This window comes from Schistocerca serialis, chromosome 1 (assembly GCF_023864345.2).
Source record: "Schistocerca serialis cubense isolate TAMUIC-IGC-003099 chromosome 1, iqSchSeri2.2, whole genome shotgun sequence".
NCBI lineage: Eukaryota > Metazoa > Arthropoda > Insecta > Orthoptera > Acrididae > Schistocerca > Schistocerca serialis.
The window spans coordinates 693,313,042-693,336,414 of record NC_064638.1 but is presented as its reverse complement, the minus strand read 5'-3'; the positions used below and the strand labels follow the sequence as shown (position 1 = coordinate 693,336,414).

At 36.3% G+C, this 23,373-nt stretch overlaps 1 protein-coding gene across 8 annotated transcripts in view; it reads right to left on the bottom strand.

Annotated features, from left to right (window-relative positions):
* LOC126480749 (sodium/potassium-transporting ATPase subunit alpha) overlaps positions 1 to 23,373 on the bottom strand; it is a 633,888-nt gene that overhangs the window by 59,747 nt on the left and 550,768 nt on the right. For all 8 annotated transcript variants that reach the window (XM_050104075.1, XM_050104093.1, XM_050104066.1 and 5 more), the window contains 4 exons: positions 21,978 to 22,230; positions 21,387 to 21,608; positions 20,509 to 20,754; positions 94 to 205 (listed from right to left, as the gene is read on the bottom strand). In XM_050104075.1, coding sequence (XP_049960032.1) covers positions 94 to 205; positions 20,509 to 20,754; positions 21,387 to 21,608; positions 21,978 to 22,230 — 833 coding nt within the window. The remainder of the gene's footprint in view (positions 1 to 93; positions 206 to 20,508; positions 20,755 to 21,386; positions 21,609 to 21,977; positions 22,231 to 23,373) is intronic.

Below are 23,373 nucleotides of genomic sequence, written 5' to 3'. Positions count from 1 at the left end.
TAGTGAATTCGTATGCAATAACACAGTTTTTCAATACTTGGGCCCTAAACAAAAAAATACAGATTTGTAGTGCTTAATTACAATTATATTAACCTTTTCAAGATTGGTACTCCATCCTGACCGGGCTTGAATTCAGCTCTGTTACAAAGTGTTGCTATTCTGGCCAATGCCTTAAATCCTGGGCTTGTTCGATCATACTGCACACCTGAAATAAATTATTCAATAAGCTTATAGATGCACTACCTGCACATACTACTAAAGAGTACAAAAAACAACAACATGGTTTTCAGAGACACAGGCATTATAGTTTCAAGTAATTTACAGGCTTCTAATACGTCCTGTTGCGTAATAATGGAGAATGTCTGACAATTCACAGTGTAAGAATAACAACAAAAGTACAGATAATATTTTGTATTACTTCATTTTAAATGTCTCTGCAACACACAAGTTACTCATACTGTTCAACAGGTATTTATATATAATGGCACTAATTAAACCCTTCGCAAAAATGAAGCTAACAGTATTTCCATTTTCCTATGTAGAGTTATCCATTGCAGAACAAATTTAAATATTTAAGTAAATTAGAATTTGAAGAGCATGTACTATTCATCACTCACATCACAGATTACGAAGTGAAACAAAGAGGTACCCGAGGCACTGCATTACGCTTAGCAGTATAGTACACTCACAGTTCTGTATAAATGCTTCATTACTACCTCACAAATTAAGCAGATAGACCATGTGAGAAATGAAGCAACACTACAAAGAATATGTGAGGAAAGAGAAAAAGTGACAGGTTAATAGGACATCTGCATCAGCAGCCGGTAACAGTTACGGTAAGTTTTTGCTAGAAGAAGCACCTAAATGGAAAAATGGTAAGGTTAGATAAAAAAAAAGATGGATGATATTAGGTGAAGTACTTATGAGTGATGAAAACAGAGGTCAGCATTAAACCAGTGAAAAGACTGAGGCTTTAAACAATGCCTCACAAATTAAAGCACAAACCATATTTTTCTCTTTTAGTATATGTCTAAGTAATACATTTTGTGCAGAATTGTATTCAAATCAGACCCAATGACAACATATACATTGCATAAATACTGTACAGGTAGCATATACGATATGCTACTAATAACAAATGATAAACCTAACATGTTAATGGCTAGAAATTTTTGGTTTTGTTAGCCAATTATGTTTCTGTACTACTTGTTTAATTGCTTGGATACAAAAAAGTCCCATGAAGTGGGTACATCAAGTCCACTTACTTACACTGTCTCTATATGGCCAAATGAGATAACCAATTTTTCCCTATTGATGTTACTTTATTTGTTACTTGCATACAAACAATATAAGAAATTATTGTACTGGATTTTCCTAATTTCCATAAATTTTGTCCTCATTATAAGCACAATGTCCTGAAAATACATCTGACGACCATCCTCAATATAATTAGTTCCTAATTATGATCTGTGAAAACCAGCAAGGGAAAAAATCTGAAACTATTTCTTTACTTTGTCATACCAACACGAGAGTTAACTTCAGCAAATAGATAACTACGGAACTGGAGACTGAGGATCAAACGTGAACCGATATCACTTGAAGATAGAAGATAAACCCTTGAATTAAATTTTACAATATTACTTTTGTATAGTGAAAAAACTATCTGAAATATTGAATTAAGCAAAATTAAATAACACTTGCTAGATCTGTACAACCACATAGGAGGGACTGCTCCTGAGAGATTCACAGACCATGTCACGAAACAAGATGGAAACATTGACAAAACACAATATTTGAGCAGCACAAAAATCCTATAGGGTTCTGTATGTGCTCGAACTATCATGGACTGTTAAGGATTGTTTAGTCAAAATAACCTTGTTTTTAAGCTCTTGTGGAACGTTCACCTTTGTTACATTTATTTTCTCAAGCTTCACAACAAAATGTTAGAGTTAAGTGGCACCACAGTTTGTCCTCTCCCTCCCCCTTCCTCCTTACCCTCCATACCTGTCCTTTACTTCATGTCTTAATCAGCAGTGCTCTTTATCATTCAGCCACCTCAAACTCTAATCAATGTTTCCAGACAATATAAAAATATTTTCTGATGAAGTATTTCCACTATGAAGGCTCAGTTATGACTATCTTACTGGAATTTCTTTTCAGAGTCTCCTGCTCTCAGAATAATTTAATCTCACTGCTGAAATTCTGCTTCTTTTGAGTCCATACTTTAGGTGCTGTATTTTCTCTTCAAGACAATGAGGGGTCATCCTGGAACTAGCTTAAATTTAATGTTAATAATTCCTCTCTTCTCACTACACTACTAATATTTGAAATAGGGTAGGCATGAAACATAATCCACCATTTTCTGGCATTATATGCTGCCAGCATTTCACACCCCCTATTACCACGGCACTAACAAGCACTTAAGCACTGTCACTAAACCTACTGCCTGTTGCTCAAACTGCACATGTTAATCATCCCTGTCATTAACAGAACCCCCAAATCATATCAAGAAGGTACAGACTGACACTTCTACCTATGTATACATTGACATTAGAACTAGTCTGTAATAACTGGAAGATAACTGCATGAATATGCAATGAATTAGTATAAAAACTGATGAACTGTATGATTTGATCCATATCTTCAATTCTTTCTCTCACACGTGCAATGAAAAAGTTTTTGGATCGACTGAACCAAGATTAATTAAAAGTTCACCAAGGTTACATTGGCATTTAACCTTTGTCAACATAAAATTCAAATGCACCAGCCTTGGTTAAAGTTAAATGAAGGAGTTTGTCACAGTCAAAGTTGACCAATGTTGGTGGCCCCTTAATCTTGAACTGGGAATTGTTAAAATAAGTTAAATAAGATGGCAGCACCTTTTGATATTTTAGATGACACAGAAGATAAAAAATTTTACATCTTGACCACATAAATTGTCACCACAACCATATTAGTATACTTGTGGAAAGGGGGAAATTCTTTCGATGATTATGGTGACAGGAAATTTGAAGAGAAATTTCGACTTTCAAAAGAAACAGTGTGGTGATTATTAGGTCATATCAATGAGAGGGTGGAATTTCCTACTTATCAGAATAACCCTGTCTCACCCATGAACAGACTTTTAATAACATTAAGGGCATGGTTATTGGTGATAGTGCTAATGTACACAGAACAACGGAACAAAGAATTACCGTATTTACTCGAATCTAAGCCGCACTTTTTTTCCTGTTTTTGTAATCCAAAAAACCGCCTGCGGCTTAGAATCGAGTGCAAAGCAAGCGGAAGTTCTGAAAAATGTTGGTAGGTGCCGCCACTAACTTCTGCCGTCGAATACATGTAGCGCTACACAGGCATGCTTTGTAGGCACAAAGATAAATACTGGTGCCAAAACCTATGCGTCAGTAAATAAATTAAAAAAAAAGGTGGTAAACGAGCTTTTTTTTCTCCGCTCCGAGTTTCGACCACTACATTTTCGTACATTATCCAACGAAGTAAATACAAACTCCGTATTGTTCATCTTCAGATGTTGCAGAAATTCAATGTACTACGAAAATCCGACTGGCAAGACTGTTTGGGATGTTTGTCAATATGGCCAACTCTATGTTCTGAATTTTTTCCTACCTGTGAGAAGAGATGGTTGCTAATAGGAACCTGATGAAATACGAATCACATGCAGTATTCTCTTTACCATAAGAATAATACGAATATAAACATTTTGCCATGTATTCTTTCGTGGTTGCTGCTATCTCATTTAAATCCTGCCTGCCTAATAAACTACGAAACTAGAGTGAGACAACAGCAAACGCGGAAGAATATACGTATCGTGTCATGTTTATATTTGTATGATTCTTTTGCCTAGTAGTGATACAGTCAGAAATGAAGCACGGCAACTGACCAGATTTTTAAATCTAAGATTACTCTAATTTCTGTGTAGAATTTGATGTACTAAAGAAGCGGCCGCAAAGATTTTCAAACGGAGAAAAATTTTCACCTAACTCTCATTCAGAACATGTTCTATCATACGCGGTCTATTATTTGGTTCTTGTTGATCATTATCAAAGAAAGCAGCAGTGTAAGTAACAACAAATAGCAGTCTCTTGCCATTGTTTCGCTAATGAGACGATTCCTCTCTTTTTTTCCTTAATTGTAAACGGATTTAGCGTGCACAAAAGCAAGCCATGCCGTGAGCGGCGACAGGCCGTAAACAAATGCGACAAACAATGCATGACACAGTACAGTAATGCATTTTCAGCTTAGAGTGACGTAAACACCTATTACAAAGAAAACGGCACTTATCAGATCAAAGCAAAATAAGCAATCGATTCAAACAAGACGAAGCACATGAAAAAGGAAGGGTACGCTTATAAATACGAACGGAGCGCCTGATGCATAGCAATGGCTACCTGGTAAAGCTTAACTGCTAAGCTTACGACTCGAACCAAACTACTGTAGGTGTATCGTCATTCATTTGAACTAAATTGTGTCTCATATTACAATGGACCAACTTTGTTTCGATTTGGAGGTGTGGCCTAAAACTTTTCTCTCCCCTTGAATTTCGAGTCTCAAATTTCAGGTGCGGCTTAGATTCGGGAAATTTTTTTTTTTCATTATTTCGGGTCTCATTTTTCAGGTGCGGCTTAGATTCGAGTAAATACGGTATCAGTGATGTATGGGGAATCATGGCAGCAATGTCTCCACAATACATAAAGTTTCCTTTTCAAGCAGAATTACACTCCATGATAGATGGTTTCAGTGTACTGGAAGGATTTCCTGAAGTCACAGGTACAGTGGATTTCAGTGCTATCGCACAATCCTGATCTATCAAAAGAGAGTCATTTTGTTAGAATTTGTCAAAGCTAAATATAAAAAAAATATTTGTAGATTCCATCTTTACACGGTATATAGCGATTCAGAGAATTTCCTATTCTGTTGAAGCTGTAGTTTCATTGATAGTACCATGAGCTGTGAAGTGGATGATACCAGGTTAACATCCTCCTCCTTCCAAATATTTTTTCACCTTTTGTTTTCTGAATGGTTCTGGGTCTTTCTTCTTAATCTAATAGAAGTATTACATGCAGTAGTCAATGTTATTTACTATAAATAATGTATTTGCTGTATTTTCTGGAATGTTACCCCAGTGGCCCGAAATGTGACTGTCGGTCTATATTAGAAAGTAAACAGAAGTTATTTCTTGGTTTTATGGAATGCCTCACATTTTTATCTTGTCAGCAAATACCTTTTTCAGTGATGACATGCAGCATTGAAAAAAAATTCCTCTTCCATTCAAATGAAATTATGAAACAAATCATGATCTTGAAACCTATGTGATGAAGTGCATTACTTCAGTCAATGCAACAACAGGAATATGGATATTATGCACATGCAAACTGACATTAGACACTAGAGTTTAACTATAATTCAATTTAAGACTGAAAAGGGGATGAAGAGTGAATTGAGTTAACAAATAACTTTCACCGGTGTGTATCTCAGATCATTGCACGGCACATTTCTGTGTTCAAACCATCGGTGATTTCTAAATCTTCTTAACAATACATCATAGAATTATCGCATTACAGGTGACCAGCTGTAAAAGGAAATCAGTTTCAAATTTTAAGAAATCAGGCCTCCTTCCCTTGTTCTCCATAGCACCGTAAGAATACCCATGTTTCGCTGACATACTGAAAAGTGCCTGTACCACATACAGCAATTATTGTTAACTGTGCACGTACAATGGGCACTTTTCCTTTGTAAGACAGAGTTAACCATAGTCACCTGGTTAGCTGAACACATTTTACTAACCAGCATTTAATGTTGGTGCAGTGCAGAGAGAACTAAGTTGTGACTAAGTTTTAATCATGGTCACAGGACCCTTGTTTACCTTGCTTTTTAATTGACGTTGATGCAGTTTTTTCATCATAAATTTCTGACAATCTATACAGCTATAGTGGGAAAGCTAGCCTCTTCCATGTGGCTTGAGGTATATTTTCTTAAGTTAGTTGGTAATTTGTGTAATGCCTTGTCACATCACTACTTATTTTCTAGAGAGACACTGAGCACCTGCTCGCGTCGCCAAATTTTCTCTGTAAAGCTGCACTGCCCTCACTCTTAAGCATGAATCAAATGTTCCTGTCCAAGTTGATTTCTTTTATTTTTTTTTGTTTTCTTTAAATCAAATCTGCAACTAATAGTTCAGATAGTTTTACAGTCCAATATTGCCTCCTTCATGAACAGCCAGGAGCAGTACAATCCATGTGTGCAGTTTGCAAAAACAGAAATTCTTCATTAGTTCAATTTCCACAATGTTTAACTTTTCTACAAAAAGGCTTGCTTCTGCCCTGCTCTAGGCCATTTCTGGTGCCAACTATAATCAGTAAGAACTCAAAAAAATTAATATTCTCTACTAATTTGTAAAAAAAGGTAACGATATTTTGATTACTTGCATTACATATCACCATACAAAGGCCAATTTGGAAAGAAAATATATGTAAGAACACATCTGCAAAATAAAAGGTCCATGAATGCAACCACATATTGGTGTGCTCAATGTTTTGGTGAAAAATCAGTTATGGATAGTTGAATGTTCACTATACATGCCATGTAATGCAATTTACAGCTCGGCCATGGGACCTGTTGTCTTAGAACGAGGAAATACATGTGGTATGTTTGTTTCTCAGCTGAAGTCCAAAAATTGCTATAATCACTATTTTTACACATGACAACTTCCAAAAGATGAAAACCAAATTTTGGAAACTGTTTTTCACTGTTGTGTTTACACGTTAAGGGCTGAAATGCTTTTGCTAGACTGGTTCTGGTTTCTGACTTAGTTAACACAATGGCTAATCTTTTACAGTTAAATATTAAAAAATAAGGTACAAAACTTCATACTCGATCTAATATTTCTACTTCTCCTTCATTGCACAAGATGTCACTCCATCACATTAGCCAAAAATTCTTAAAGAGATGTAACCTGATCATCCAAGCATTTTTAAAAAATGGTTGTGTGTCCACATGGAAGATAAAATTGATTGTGGTTGCTGAAATCCAGCAACAACTGAATTCCCAGTATTGATATTGGAGTTTTTACACAACTGACCAGGAGCACAAATGCAAAATTGTTTTACAAAATACAGTTTTGGGAGCTACATGTAAGTGCAGTGCATATGGACACTAAAATGGTTGTTTTAGGTGGCAGATGTTTTTAACTGTGGTTGTGTCAAATACCAGTAGAGGTCTGGCCTGAATACCTTGTTTACAACTCTACCAACTTGTGTAAACAACTGCATGGTAGCCATTACCGAATGCTTTGTGTTGTGTTTTGCTCATCATTTTACTTTCTTATTTTGAAACGAGTCAAAAGACTAATCCCAGACTGTCATCATGGAGTTCAACTATGACCCCAACAACACTAGACAGGACTGGTGATCCTTGACATACCCTATGGCCCTTACAATCTTAGTTTGTTTATGCTCATAGCCAGCTGCCAGTTTATAATGTCCGCATACTGCCCTACAGCGACTGGAAAACAAAACTTGTCAACATATTTTGATGACCCTGGAAGTCTTTTCCTAACATGTGAATAGAGTTATTTTTGGTTCTACTTCTATGCTAAGTACCTGCAGCACAGTTGAGTATGGGTTGGATGGCTATGAATGGCCATGAAAAGCTGAAGCCTAGAAGAGGTAGAATGGGATGAAGTATACACAGAAAAGGATGCCGATGGCAAAATCAATTTATTCCACCATAAATTTGTCTCAATATTTGAGAGTTGCTTTCCTGAAATGTTATCCAAACAAGCCATTACAAAGTCAAGCAAGAAATGGATTACTAAAGGAATTAAGATATCATGTAAGAGGAAGAGGGAAATATACGGACAGGCCAGAACAAGTCAGGATCTGACATTACTTGCTTACTACAAAAGATACTCTAATATTTTAAGGAATGTCATTAAGAAGTCGAGAAGCTTATGTGTTCCGACAGAAATTAATAACGCGGATAATAAGATTAAAACTACATGGAATATAGTCAAATGGGGGACGGGGCAGCCTGACAGTGCACAGCATACCATAGCAATAAAGCTAAATGATGATTGAGTGATAACTCACAAGTTGCAAGTATTTTTAACAATCCCTTTCTGAATGTAGCAGGAAAAAAGGGTTAAAGGGTCCCACAAAAATCTTAAACATGACATTCCCCAGGACTTTAGAAATAGCACCAACATCCCCCACTGAAATTAAGGGAATTGTAAATATACTAAAAAACAAGAGCTCATGTGGTGTTGATGGAGTCTCTAACAGAATTTTGAAGTGTTGTTCTAATTCAGTAAGTGGAGTCTACAGTGACATATGTAATGCTTTGCTGGCACAGGGAATTTTTCCAGACAGATTGAAATACACAACTGTCCAACCTCTTCATAATAAGGGGGACAAGAGTGTAGACCAGTCTCATTTCTGACTTAATTTTCTAAAATACTAGAAAAAGTTATGTATTCAAGAGTAGTCCCACATTTAAGTGAAAATAATTTACTCAGTATGTCACAGTTTGGATTCTGGAAGGGTTACTTGACTGAAAATGCTATCTACGCATTTACCCATCAAACAGTACAAGCCCTAAATAACAAATTATCGGCAGTTGGTGTTTTTTGTGACCTTCCCAAGGCATTTGACTGTGTGGATCATGTCACATTCCTAGAAAACTCAGATTTTATGGAACTGAAGGCTATACATACAGCTACTTTGAATCATACATAACGAACAGAAAGCAAAAAGTTGTGCTGAAAAACACAAATAATGTTGGGAGGGTGGTAAATTCTAGTGAATGGGGAGTTATCACAAAGAAAGTCCCATAGGGTTCAATTTTGGGTCCTCTGCTGTTCCTTATTCATGTGAACGACCTCTGAACTTAACGTTCAGCAAGCAGAACTAGTACTTTTTGCAGATGACACAAGTGTTATAATAAATCCCTTTCCAGAAAAAGCAGCTGAAGATATAGAATTATTAAGTGGTTCTCAGAAAATGGGCTCTCCCTTAATTTTGAAAAAACTCACTATATCCAGTTCTGTACACCGAACAGAGTCATATCGAGAGTTTATGTACCATATGAACAGGGTAGATTTCTCCAAATTTTTGGGTGTTCACATTGATGACAACTTGAACTGGAAGAAGCATATTACTGAGCTTCTCAAACAATTAAGTTCAGCTTCTTTCGCTCTTCATATAGTCGCTAGTCTTGGTAATAAACAAATCAGCCTCCTAACGTACTTTACATTTTCCCACTCAATAATGTCTAATGGAATATATTTCTGGGGTAAAATACCTCTTAGACAAAGTATTGATTGCACAAAAGAGAACAGTGAGAAGAATCAGTGGAGTTCACCCAAGGATATCATGTAGGCACCTATTCAAGAAGTTAGGCATTTTAAGTACACCATCAGAGTAATGAAATTCGTTATAAATAATCCATCTCAATTTGCGGAGAACAGTGATGTTCATATGTACAACACTAGAGGAAAAAATGAGCTTTTCTATCTGTTATTGAAGCCGTCAGTTGCTCAAAATAGGAGTACATTATTCAGCAACAAAAATCTTTGATCATTTGCCCAACAACATACCGTATTTACTTGTATCTAAGCCGCACTTTTTTTCCGGTTTTTGTAATCCAAAAAACCGCCTGCGGCTTAGAATCGAGTACAAAGTAGGTGGAAGTTCCGAAAAATGTTGGTAGGTGCCGCCACAACTAACTTCTGCCGTCAAATATACAGGGTGGTCAGACGGTGTGAAATGCTTGTAGGGATGTTACAGGGCAGGTTGTACTGAGACATAAATGTTAAGAAACAAATTCGATACGTTGCTCCGTTTCCGAGTTATTTAGCATAGAATTTCGCCAATCGGGGCGACGCGCACTCGCATTCAAGCGGCCTGCCAGGGCGGTGTTGCCCAACGAGTGCTTTGTCTCATTAGTTGAAACTTGAATTTACGCGCGCGACGATCTGATTGACTAATTTCAATGCTAAATAACTCGGAAACGGCGCAATGTATCGAATTTCTTTCTTAACATTTATGTCCCAGTACAACCTGCCCTGTAACATCCCTACAATTATTTCACATATTTTCTGACCACCCTGTATGTAGCGCTACACAGGCTTGCTTTGCAGGCACAAAGATAAATACTGGCGCCAAAACCTCTGCGTCAGTAAATAAATTAAAAAAAAAAAAAGGTGGAAGACGAGCTTTTTTTCTCCGCCCCCAGTTTCGACCACTGCATTTTCATACATTATCCAACGAAGTAAATAAAAATTCCGTGTTGTTCATCTTCGAATGTAGCAGCATTTCAATTTACTATGAAAGTCCGACTGGCAAGACTGGGATGTTTGTCAATATGGCCAACTCCACGTTCTGAATTTTTTCCTACCTGTGAGAAGAGATGGTTGCTAAGAGGAACTTTTACGAATTGTGAATCACATGCAGTATTGTCTTCACCATAAGAATAATACGAATATAAACATTTTGCCATGTATTCTTTCATGTTTACTGCTATTTCATTTAAATTGTCTGCCTAATAAACTACGAAACTAGAGTGAGACAACAGCAAACGTGGAAGAATATACATATCATGTCATGTTTATATTCGTATTATTCTTATGTCTAATAGTGATACAGTCAGAAATGAAGCACGGCAATTGACTAGATTTTTAAATCTAAGATGACTAATTTCTGTGCAGAATGTAATGTACTAAAGAGGCGCCTGCAAAGACTTTCAAACGGAGAAAAATTTTCGCTAAACTCTCGTTCAGAACATCATCTATCATACGCAGTCTATTATTTGGTTCTTGTTGATCATTATCAAAGAAAACAGCAGTGTAAGTAACAACAAATAGCAGTCTTTCCATGGTTTCGCTAATGAGACAATTCCTGTCTTTTTTTATTGTAAGCGGCGGAAGCGCGCACAAAAGCAAGCCGTGCCGCGAGCGGCGAGAGGCCGTAAACACTCATTATCAGAATGCAACAAACAATGCACAGCACAGTAATGCATTTTCAGCTGAGTGACGTAAACACCTATAACAAAGAGAACGGCATTTATCAGATGAATGAAAAATAAGTAATCAATTCAAACCAGATGAAGCACGTGGAAAAGGAAGGGTAGCCTGACTCATAGCAATGGCTACCTGGTAAAGCTTAATTGCTGGGCTTATGATTCGAACCAAACTACTGTAGCTGTATCGTCATTCATTCGACCTAAATTGTCTCTCGTATTACAATGGACCAACTTTGTTTCGATTTGGGGGTGCGGCCTAAAACTTTTCACTCCCCTTGAATTTCGAGTCTCAAATTTCAGGTGTAGCTTAGATTCGGGAAAATACTTTTTCCTTGATTTCGAGTCTCATTTTTCCGGTGCGGCTTAGATTCGAGTGTGGCTCAGATTCGAGTAAATACGGTAAAAGTGTCTAGCAGGTAGCAGATCAAGTTTTAAATCTAGCTTAAAATCATTTCTTTTGGACAACTCCTTCTATTCCATGGACAAGTTTCTGTTTCAGAAATTGGAAGGGGGGGGGGGGGGGGGGGGGGGGGGGGAAGGGTACCTCTAAATGTAGTTGCATGTGTAGAACAAAAAATTTCAGTAATATTAATATTAGCACTATTTATGTGTGTATATCTTGTAATCTGACTTGTTCCTAATCATATTGGTGAAATAATCACAAAAGTGATCTAAGGAACATTACACACAGGGTGTGGACAAGGAAAAAAAAAATTCCCGGATTTCCCGGTTAAAAATACACTTTCTCCCGGGTGGAAACATCGTTTTTCCCCGTTAATTGACAGTATATTTTCTCTCGGAACTGTATAATTTTTCAATCCTTTGAATGGTTATGGATTTATACACGCGCGTAGAATTTCCCGGCGCTTTAGAAAATGAAACACCTTTTGGAAAGATGTTTGATGTGCAGTAACATGTACACTGCATATTTTCATATTACGAAAGTATAAATTCGAATTCCACCAAGCACTGCATGTTACTTTCCGAAGCATTGAAATAGAAATTGCGATGCGTATTTGTAAGCCAGTCATAGTTCATGTCACGTCATCTAGCCAGCCGATGACAACGTATATTCAGAGCTTCGGACACGTGGTGTTGTCAGCCAATAGTAACATCACTATTAAGTAGCGCGAACACACGAACAGGAAAAGTTAATGGTTTAAATTAATATATATAATGTTGCTACAAGAAAAACAAAGCTTTTACATATAATATTGATCTCTAAGGCCAATATGCTGCAAGAGAAGCTAAGATTTCACATATAATGTTGGGCTTTTATGCCCAAATTACATTTTAAGATACATCACACAAATGTACCAGTAAATTTTTTAATAACGACATAAAAGTGTGATCTTCTGGGCTATAAATTCTTCTAAGTAGCTCGTCATCAAAGAGCTGATTTTTAAATGAATCCCAGATTCCCAGTGAAGTAGGCATCGACATTATATTAAGCTATTCAAGGTTGTTTCAGGATGTAAATTTCCTTGGGTACCAGTACTTTGTTACCTCATGTCTGGTACTTTGTTATGGCATAATGCCATACGTTCTAGGAGATGAAAACGTACACTTGAAATGCTCCGAACAGTTGAAACTAGCCAATAGTTTGAAATTAAACCCTTTGTTTCAAATATATTGACTGCCTCAGCGGAAAAGATTAATAAAAGAAAATTTCTTCAGCAAACCGATAAAAATAACTTCATTGTTCTGCATGGCAATTAATGCTTGACTGTCAGAAAGGTGAAAATAAAATCTGAAACTAATAACGTATTTTAGCCAACCGTAATTATGTGAATGTAATTCTGTCATATGATGACATGATGGAGACCATGGCTGTTGGTTGAAGACAAATGTTGATGTGTTAGGACAGCAACCATCCACAAATTTACTTTCAGTTCCTTTATTCAAAGGCTACCGTTACTGGTTTCGAATCGTTGTGATTCATCCTCAGACGGTTTACATGCTTTCTTTATGACATGTGGTGTGTTTTTTATACATTAATTGTCCTAAAATATAAACAATACATAATTATAAACACGCCACACACAGATGATTGCGTTACCGATTTTCGTTGCATGTGACTTACGTGAAACATCGGTTTCGAGTGTTTGTTTTCATAAAATTCATCCAGCAGATGTAAATGCATTCCCACTGCATTCTTATTGTTGCACACGTAAATTGTTCTCACTGAACACTTAAGATTTTTCACTGAGATGATTTCTACCACGCACCACATGTTTTGATTGTAGATTGTATTTTATTGGTCCTGTTGTCTACATAGCAGCTTATGCATAAGACATTGGACAAGTCAAATTATAAATATACAGGCTGAAAGTCATTTCAAGGCATACATATTTAAGCTTACAATAATACACTTTATACGTAAGTATTTATATAACACATTTCATAAATTTAAATATTCTTCAATGGAGTAAAAGCAGTGATGCTGTAAATATGACTTTAGAGATTTTACAAATGTATTGACCTTAGTGATAGCTGAGGAAGTTTGTTATAAAGCTTAACTCCCATGTGAAAAGTACCTTTTTGGCACAGTACAGTGCTGATTTGAGTCATATGTAAGTTTGTTTTGTCTGGTAAAGTGCTCATGTATAGCACAGTTTTTTTGCAGTCTCTGGTCCTTGCCTATTACATTTAATTTAAAGAACTAAAGGGTTTCCATAATATATACACATGGTAATGGAGGAATACCAGATTTCTTAAACAGGGGTTTACAAGAGTCTCTAGGCTTGCACCCAAACAAGATTCTAATGGCCCTTTTTTGTAGTTTAAAAGTGCTATTAGCTGTTTTAGAGTTTCCCCAGAAGGTGACCCCATATCTAAGACGAGAATGAAAGTACGCATGATATGCATTCAATACTGTTTTCTCACTACAGCATGATTTTAATGAACAAAGAAGGTAACATGTTTTGCTCAGTTCTGCATTGAGATATTCAATATGCTTATTCCATCTGATGTTACTCTGCAGCCAAAGTCCTAAGAATTTGGTTTCAGTACTGTTACCAACTGGTTCGTCATTGATAGAGACTGATGGGATAAACATGTCCTTGTTAGGAACATTGTGGAATTTTAGAGCAACAGTTTTCTTACTGTTTATTACAAGCTGATTACTCTGTGCCCAGCTGCTAAGTTGTTTCGTGACCGTGTTTACTGTCTGCTGTAACTGTTCATCGTCGTCTCCTTTTAGTAGAATCGTGATGTCATCTGCAAATATGATTGTTTTGTGTGCATTAATATTTAAGCTTAGATCATTTATGTACAGAAGAAACAGAAGGGGTCCCAATACTGATCCTTGGGGTACACCACATTTTATTTGTTTATAGTCAGATAAGTGATTAGATACAGTTTTTAGTTCAATATTTGTGTGCTTGACGCACACTGCCTGCATACGATTTGTGAGGAAGGAACTGATCCACTTGTTGGACAGACCTCGAATACCATATCTTTCTAGCTTTGATAGCAGAATTTTATGGTCCACCATGTCAAAAGCTTTTGACAAGTCAATAAAGACTCCTATTGTTTCCTGTTTTTTGTCCATCAGGTTTAGGATGGAACTGATGCACTCATAGACAGCAGTTGTCGTTGACCTCTTATTTCTGAATCCATGTTGTTCGTTACATAGGATGCTGTTTTTATTTATAAATTTCATAAGTTTCTCATATATAATTTTTTCCAGTATTTTAGAGATGCAGGAGGAAATTGTGATGGGTCTGTAGTTATTTACATTGTCTTTATCCCCTTTTTTATATAAAGGAATAACTTTTGATGTTTTCAACACATCAGGGAAAGTGCCTGCCTGAAGTGAGCAGTCGCATAAATGTGTGAGTACTTCAATTAGGTTTGATGCGCTCTTCTTTAACACTGTTGCAGGTTTTCCATCAATACCTGCCGATTTGGAATTTTTTAGTCCTTTTATTGCTTTAGCTACTTCATCTTGTGAAACAGAACTGATGTATATTGCTCCTCTACATGCACTTATTTTATATTCATTTGCCTGGGTGCTCTTAAAGTTTGATTGTAACATATTTTCAGCAACACCTGTGAAAAAGTTGTTAAATGTGTTGGCTTCTTCTAAGGGGTTTGTTACTTTTTTATTTTTATGTGATAGTGTTATATTTTTGCAAGGTTGTCTATATTCTCCACATTCTTTTTTTATAACACTCCACATAGCCTTTGATTTATTAGCTGAATTATAAATGATTTCATCATTATGCATTATTATTGCTGCTTTTATTACTTTTCTTAATATTTTGGAATATTTTTTATAGTATGCGCGTACTACAGGTGAGGAATTTTTTGAGTTACATATTTCATGAAGTAGTCTTTTCTTCTGGCACGAAACCCTTATTCCCTTTGTGATCCAGCTGTTTGTTCTAGAGTTTCCCCGTATGGTTAATGTTTTCAGTGGAAATGCAATTTCAAAGAAATGGGTTAATGTATCAATGAAAGTGTTGAATGTTTTATTTGTATCGTTCATTTTGTACACTCCTAGCCATTTTTCTTTCTGTAATAAGTTGTTGAAGTAGTTCACATTATGCTGATTATAACTTCGATATGCTGTTCTGAAAGACATGTTGTTAATAATACTGCCTTGTACCTTTATGTTTAATATTTGAGCAAGATGATCACTAAAACCTGCATTGAAAATTTTTAGTGAGGGGTTGTGTAAACTCTTCTTGACTAGAAACTGATCAAGAGCTGTTTGGCAAGTTTCTGATACTCGGGTAGCTGCTTCTACTTCAGCCTTTAAATTGTAGGACGTTGCTAGGTTCAAAATGGTCTCCCTATTTCCACTATTCGTGAGGAAGTCAATATTGAAGTCACCACAGATTATCAACTCACAATCCATTTTATTTACTTTATTTAGCAATGACTTCATTTTGTTTAAGAAAAGTTCAAAATTCCCGGATGGTGATCGGTAAACTGTAGCAATAACCAGGTTGAACTGAGTAATTTTTATAGCTGCAATTTCATAATCCTTTTCGACATTTGCCCTAGTTAAGTCAGGTAGTGTAATAAAATCTACATCATCCTTTGTGTAAATTGCTACCCCACCCTGCTTGCTGTTTTTCCTGCAGTAGTAAGCAGCCAAGACAAATTTGTTTATTTTCGTATTCTGGATTAATTCTGGGTTAAGCCAGTGCTCAGAAATGCATAACACTGAGATATCATTAAGTTCATGTGTTAATAGAATGTTAATTTCATCAATCTTATTACGCAGGGATTGCACATTTTGGTGATAAATTTTTAGTTTGGGCATATTCACTACTTGGTAATTGGTAATCATATTTACAGCATCACATACCTCTAGTTTAAATTAGGAATGTCAGCGGTGTTGTATTTTCGTTCTTGTTTCTTGTTTATTTTGTTTTCCTCACTGTTGGAAGGATGTTCAGGAATCTGATAAATTGTTCTATCCCTTACAAGTCTTTCTTTAATTATTTCACTAACACGATCACAAACAAATCTTTTCCCTTCATAGTTCAAATGCATTCCATGTTTCGTGTGCAGATTTCGATGCAGCTTGCTTATATCCAGTACATCACACTTAGCGTATTGAGAACATAGTTTCCTTATTTTAATGTTTGTTTTCCGAATTTCTTTGTTTACACACGAACTATAAATCAGATCATGCCTATGAGGATGTGTGGCAACTACTGTGTTTCTGCATTTATTAGCTTGTAAAAAATTCTGTAGTATTTTCATGCAAACCTCTGCTTCATTTTTTGCCACATCGTTTGAACCCATTATACAGACGATAAAGTCATTTTCTTGCATTAATTTCGTCTGAGAGTTAATGTCTACAACATTTTTACATCCCGCTCCCGGTTTCACTACACTAGTCACTGCTTACAAACATATGAGTATCACACATCATTGTCAAATGTTACGATATATCATAGCACCTGTGTTTATAATTATGTATTATTTATATTTTAGGACAATTAATCTATAAAAAACACACCACATGTCATAAAGAAAGCATGTAAACCATCTGAGGATGAATCACAACGATTCGAAGCCGGTAACGGTAGCCTTTGAATAAGGGAACTGAATGTAAATTTGTGGCTGGTTACTGTCCTAACACCATCAACATTATGTGAATATATTTTAATTCACATGACTGCTACCGGCCAAAGAAATCAGTTTTGTTTTCATTTGACGTGAGTGCAGTAGACAAAGAGGAAACAGCAAAATCACTAAATGTAAACATGGGTCACATGGAGACTACCTGCTTCCGTGCTTCCCTATTACAACTCAGACTGCTCTGCGCATCAGACCCGTATCTACGATATTTCCGAACCGGGGCAATAGAAGATAGTGGCGTCCCTCGAGCGTTTGCGATAGGACGTAAAAAATTGAAAAAAATCGAATTTTGAAAAATACGTTCATTTTGTAGCGCACATCTTTTTGAAGACTCTGATACATAAAACATACGTGTCCGAGGAATTTTAAAACATGTTATCTGACCTTAAGTGTGCCAAAGTGCTGCGCCACACCTCTTCACACAGCATTCTTCTATCGCACGTCGCTGTATTTTGGTCTGTGGAATTGAAACGTGTATATTTTGCACTGGATGCCATCAAACTATGTTCAGGACAGCGGAAACTGAAATGTCCTATGGTGTCTCTCCTGCTTCCAGTCAGCCAGTTTGACATCCTACCCCTCTTTCTTTTTCTTTTTTTTTAAGAAAAAAAAAACTCTTCAGAAAATTTACACTCTTTATTCCCTATTACCTAACAACTTGCTGCTTTGTGTGACATAAAATTAAGTATAGGATACATAAAGCCAGTAAAGAGAAGAGACGAGCAAGACAGTACACATTTCTTCAATCCTTAGCTCCTAGATTATTTTTTTCTGCCTAATCTTGCTACAGCTTTACATGGCGTGCTTTCCTTTCTGTGAAAGGATCTGTTACCTCATCAAAGTTCGTTAAACGTTTTGCTACATGAAAAATCGAAATGTCATTGTCTAATACTGAAAAAGCTGTAATTACAAATAGGCCCAAGACTGGTGTGGTTTCTCGACCTGATTACCTGTATTTTGTCACTGTCTGCGAGATAAAACAAAATAGGGTTTTATAATACTGCAGCAACTGTAACACACGACAAATAAACGAGACCGTTTTGGCAGAAATGGTCGTTTTTATAACACGGCAGATTATAATTCACAAAGTACCAATATCAAATGCCTATTAGGCCTACTACAAGCACAAAGCTTTACGTTAGGAAATAGTTTTACACTTCATTCATACGATCCAGTTTCTCAAGCATGAGATCGAAAATTAGTAGCGCGAAATTTTTATAGAAATTTGGAATCATCTTATTCTTCCGTAATTTGTGTGATGTCCCCGTTTCTTCTCCTTCCTCGTTCTAACAAACAATGTTGTCATCACTAATTCCGTATCTATTCCTGCCAATGTCAAAGCTTATTCGCCAGTTAACTTCACTAACGCTGCCAGAATCACCAGTTTAGTTATCCCGCGATTATTCTCCGGTTAGGCATTGTTACGTGTTCGTACAACGCGTTTTCCGTGCTACTTGCAGAATAGACCTTAAAGCGGCTGCTAGCCGGAGACTGTAGAATTGGCCCTTGCTAGTATTGCGATCTGGACAAAAATTTTCCGTCAAAATTTCATTTTCTTGGATACATTGAGAAGATAATACGTAATCTTTCTTACCTGTTAGTCGTTTATTTGCACTCTGGAAGTCTGAATCTATGGATTTTGCTGGTAATCGTTAAAACGCTCATCATTCGCAAACCCTTATCAACCACATAACCAGACAGTGGTTGGCTTTCTTTCGTTCGGCTATACTATGCTCAGCTCGTATAGCCCCCTTTGTCCGCAGGAAAGTTTATTTCTAGATGTGACGAGGATTCCACTGACAGAGACATCACGTACACTATGCACGCATTCACAAATCAACTTATGATTAATTCAGAAATCAACTCAGAATGTGTTCAACAATGTTCACAAACCGACAGGGACACGTTTCAAAGTCATACGAATAATCGATAGACCAACGTGCGGTGGATGCTAGGCGCTTTGTGAAACAAGTTTTATATGAATTCCCTGCCCCCCCCCCCCCAAACCTCACCCCCACTCCTAGACCCATGGCTGCTGAGCAATCTGGCAGCTTGGGCACGCCAGTTAAATTTTTCCCAGTAGCACCTAGCCGCTTTTTTTTTCTGTAGCCAGAAGCGGAAGAAGGTACTACTCAACTGTGCATGCGCATGATCCCACTCGTAACTGCTAAAACAAATCTAATGTTAACAGTTGTGACGTCATGCTCATCGGAGGCAATTTGTTGTTACGAAGCATTGCATAGTCTTCCTAAAGTCTTTGACACATTTTGCTGCTGCCAGACGCTTGTATGAGCACTGTGTTATGTTGCTGTATATGGGGCATTTCCTTTGCAATTTAAGTTTTATTTTAGTTTTTTCTCTCGTTCATGTTTCATGGGTGCAGTATTATTCTGCAGTAGCAGGATACAGTAATATCCTTTGTTAGAGTATTGGTTCTTACCAGTCAAAGTAAGAAAAATTTAGCTGAGAACAAAAACAATGAAAAAATTCACGGACTTCAAAAAAATTCCCGGGTTTTTCCCGGTTTTCTCCCGGATGAAAAAATTCCCGGTTTATTCCCGGATCTCCCAGTTGTCCCGCGTCATAGACAACCTGACATAACTAAACTAAACTGACACCAATATTCCCCCAATTTGTTTAGTTATCAAATTGGGTGAAAAGAAAAATAATGTCAAGAAAAATATTAGATCAGATAAACACACTGTTCATCAGCAGAAAAATGCTGCTGATTCCCAAAATAAATACCCATTAATTGGAAATTAAAAAAGTTGAAGTTTTTGTGAAAGAAAACATTCCAGTCAAAAAGCTTTTTTGTAATAGTCATTTTCAATGATCGGAATCCACTCAGTAACGATTGGAGTCCCTAATGGAAGTCTCTTATGAAACTAGCTTGCATCCAAATATCTAAAAAAACTTTAATACAAAATACAAATTTTATTATAGGCTCATCTGTCTGATTGAATATGACTTCATTCTTAAAAGACAGAGATGACACAGAATTGAAATGCCTGAAAAGCTTAGTGAAGTTAATGAGAGGAAACTGAATCCAAAGTAACTAGACAATATTTTTATAAAACACACGCAGATCATGGGAAAGTGAAACGTAAAAATAGAATGAAGTATATTTTGAAAAATGTAAACAGTACACAAGACCAATCAGAAAGATAAACAAAACTGCATATTTTTTGGGAAAAAAATTGCCTTGTTTGTCTCACAGTTCCTGTATAACTGAGTATTTCGAAGCATTCATATGAAAAATGTGCTTTGTAATTAGAAAAAATATGAAATTTATTAAATTTCACAGAACTAACACACATTTCCATCAACTTGTCTAATGTAGGATCAGTAATTTCAAAATTATAGTTAACAAACCTGACTGGTCTTCTGTAGTATCAGCCTCAATTATCTGGTTATCAAACCACATATGGGCAACAGTCATACGATTCTGAGTCAAGGTTCCAGTCTTGTCTGAGCATATGGTTGAGGTGGAACCAAGAGTTTCTACAGCTTCCAAGTTCTTCACCAAGCAGTTCTTTGAGGCCATCCTCTTTGCTGTCAGCGTCAGACACACTGTCACTGTGGCCAGCAGGCCCTCAGGTACATTAGCTACAATGATACCTAACAAGAAAAAACAGTTAGTCATTACATTTTGCATATTTTTATCAGTTAAATATGTCAATACTTTACAGTAAACCAAATTCATTCATTCTCTCTCTCTCTCTCTCTCTCTCTCTCTCTCTCTCTCTCTAGGTATGTCTATGCAAGTGAGCTCAAATACAATTTTCAAAGCTGACCAACAATGTTACAAATTTTCACTGATTTTCTCCTTTGCAAATAACTATATGATAAAAACAACTAATTTTTAAATGACTTCTCTACCAAGTAAAGCTGATTTGATTTTTACTTCATTAGCATCCTCTTCACAGTCACATTAAATGACTAAAAATGATCAAAAGTCTCTTTTGCAAGTTACTGAGTCACATCTTCAATAAACTACAATCTACTACTATGATCTGCAGGTGACGAATGAACCTCCTTACAACATAATGAAAGTCTGTTATTTCCTAAGCACGTAACAGTAGTCAGTGTGCTAAAAAACTTAGTCACAGTAGTAGTTTTGCACCATGATTTTTTCTATGTAGCTATCACAGTCTTATACTTCTCAGAGCAATATAAAAATAAAATAAACATTTACACACGACATTCATACTACTTTATGATAAACATAAAAAAATATATAATAAACATACCAATAAGAAATATGACAGCGTCGAGCCAATGATAACCAAGGATGAAAGCTATGACGAAAAATGTAACTCCAAGAAAAACAGCAACTCCAGTGATTAAATGGATGAAGTGGTGAATTTCCTTAGCAATAGGTGTTTCACCAGTATCCAATCCCGATGCCAAACCAGCAATTCGCCCCATTACTGTATTGTCACCACAGCTTATTACTACTCCTTTGGCAGTACCTTTGAAAACAAAGAAATCTGTTATAGTTCTATCAAATTATTTTTACAACTTTCTCCACAGCTTTGGCAGTACCTTTGAAAATAAATAAATAAATCTTAGGTCTATCAAATTATTTTTACAACTTTCATGAACTAAATAATTTAAATGATGTACATCATGGCAGAAAGATAATTTCCTTCCATACCTTATGGAGGAATTTAAATGAAGTCACATCCTATTTCCCTGTCAACTGAAACTACATTGCCTACAAACAATTTCGTACATACAATAATTTCATACATCCCCAGCTGTGAGCACTAAGAAACAGTACATATTTAAAGTAAATGAATTCTCACAACAGGAACAAATCTTTACAATTAATTATATACCTTCAACAGCATTTGTAGAGAAGAATGCAAGATTCTTTGTCTCGAGGGGATTTTCATGTGTAAATTCTGGGCTGCGGCTCTGTGGTTCCGACTCTCCTGTCAGTGAAGAGTTATCAACCTTAAACCCTCGAGATTCAATAATCCTAATATCTGCTGGAATGCGATCACCAAACTTCACTTCAACCACATCACCTAGCACAATGTCTTCAGCTCGAAGTGTCAGTTTTTCACCTCCACGGAGAACCGTTGCGAACTGAAAATGTCATTAAGAACATGTCAATTTTTTCAGTAAAACTAAACTCTATATCTAGAGTGCTGTTTGACACAAAAGTGTGTCTCTGCAATCTTCCAACACGTTTTAATTCCTCCCATCACCATAAATACGCTTACAAAATGCATCTACAGTATTGCGCTTAATCTGATTTTAAAAAATCAACAATTCAGAGTTCTAATTTATATCCTGCTTATTTCTAAATGGAACATGAGCAAATATATGCTAATATACTGCATTAAAATTAATTACATTTCTCATGTACTATTTCTGGAACACAGATTTTGTGAACATTACTTGCCTAAATTTTGTCCAACATTTCATTGTTATGCTCGGCATATAAATTCACCTTCACGGATTTTTCATGGTAAAATGCTGTACATTGTTCCTAAGGATTTCGGCATCATAATGCCAGGTTGCAAAGGTTCACAAATGAAAATCTGCTGACATATAAGCATAACAGAGCTTGTGAATACTTACAATTAAATATCAAAAACCAAGTCCTGTAAAGGTTACAACACACTGCCAAATATTTTGGAAATTCTTGTTGATGGTACAAGTGAGTGAATCAGTAAAGCAATTCTTCATTTCAGGAAACAGCACTTTGTTTTAGTAATCCCTCAAATAAATGTTATGAGCAAACTGCAGTAGGTACAAGAAAAAAGATTTTGATTTTTTTTTTTTTTTTTTTTTTTTTCTCCTATCACATACTCCTACAGGAGGTAGTCTGGGTCAAAACTACATGGAAACCAACACCTGTTGAGACACTGATCAATCTGTCCTCTCACTCCCTTCTGTCTGTTATGTAGAGGTAGGCACTACAAGCAGTGCTGCATGTAGTTGCCACACATCCTACCACACCCTTCAACCATTCTTCGCAGGACTTTTCTTCTAGTTTTGACCAATAGTAGCTCCTGCAGGAAGACATGACCTTTTTTTTAAAAAAAAAAAAATGAAATAAGTACAGAGATGGTTTGCCTTAAATTGTTTTTGGTAACTGATATGTTCCTCTTGCAGGTTTGCAATCAGAATGTTATTCATATGGATCAACTCGTAATGCAAAGTACATTAGCCAAAAGTAATGAAACACTTCATGGAAAAGATATATATTTCTATTTCTACACA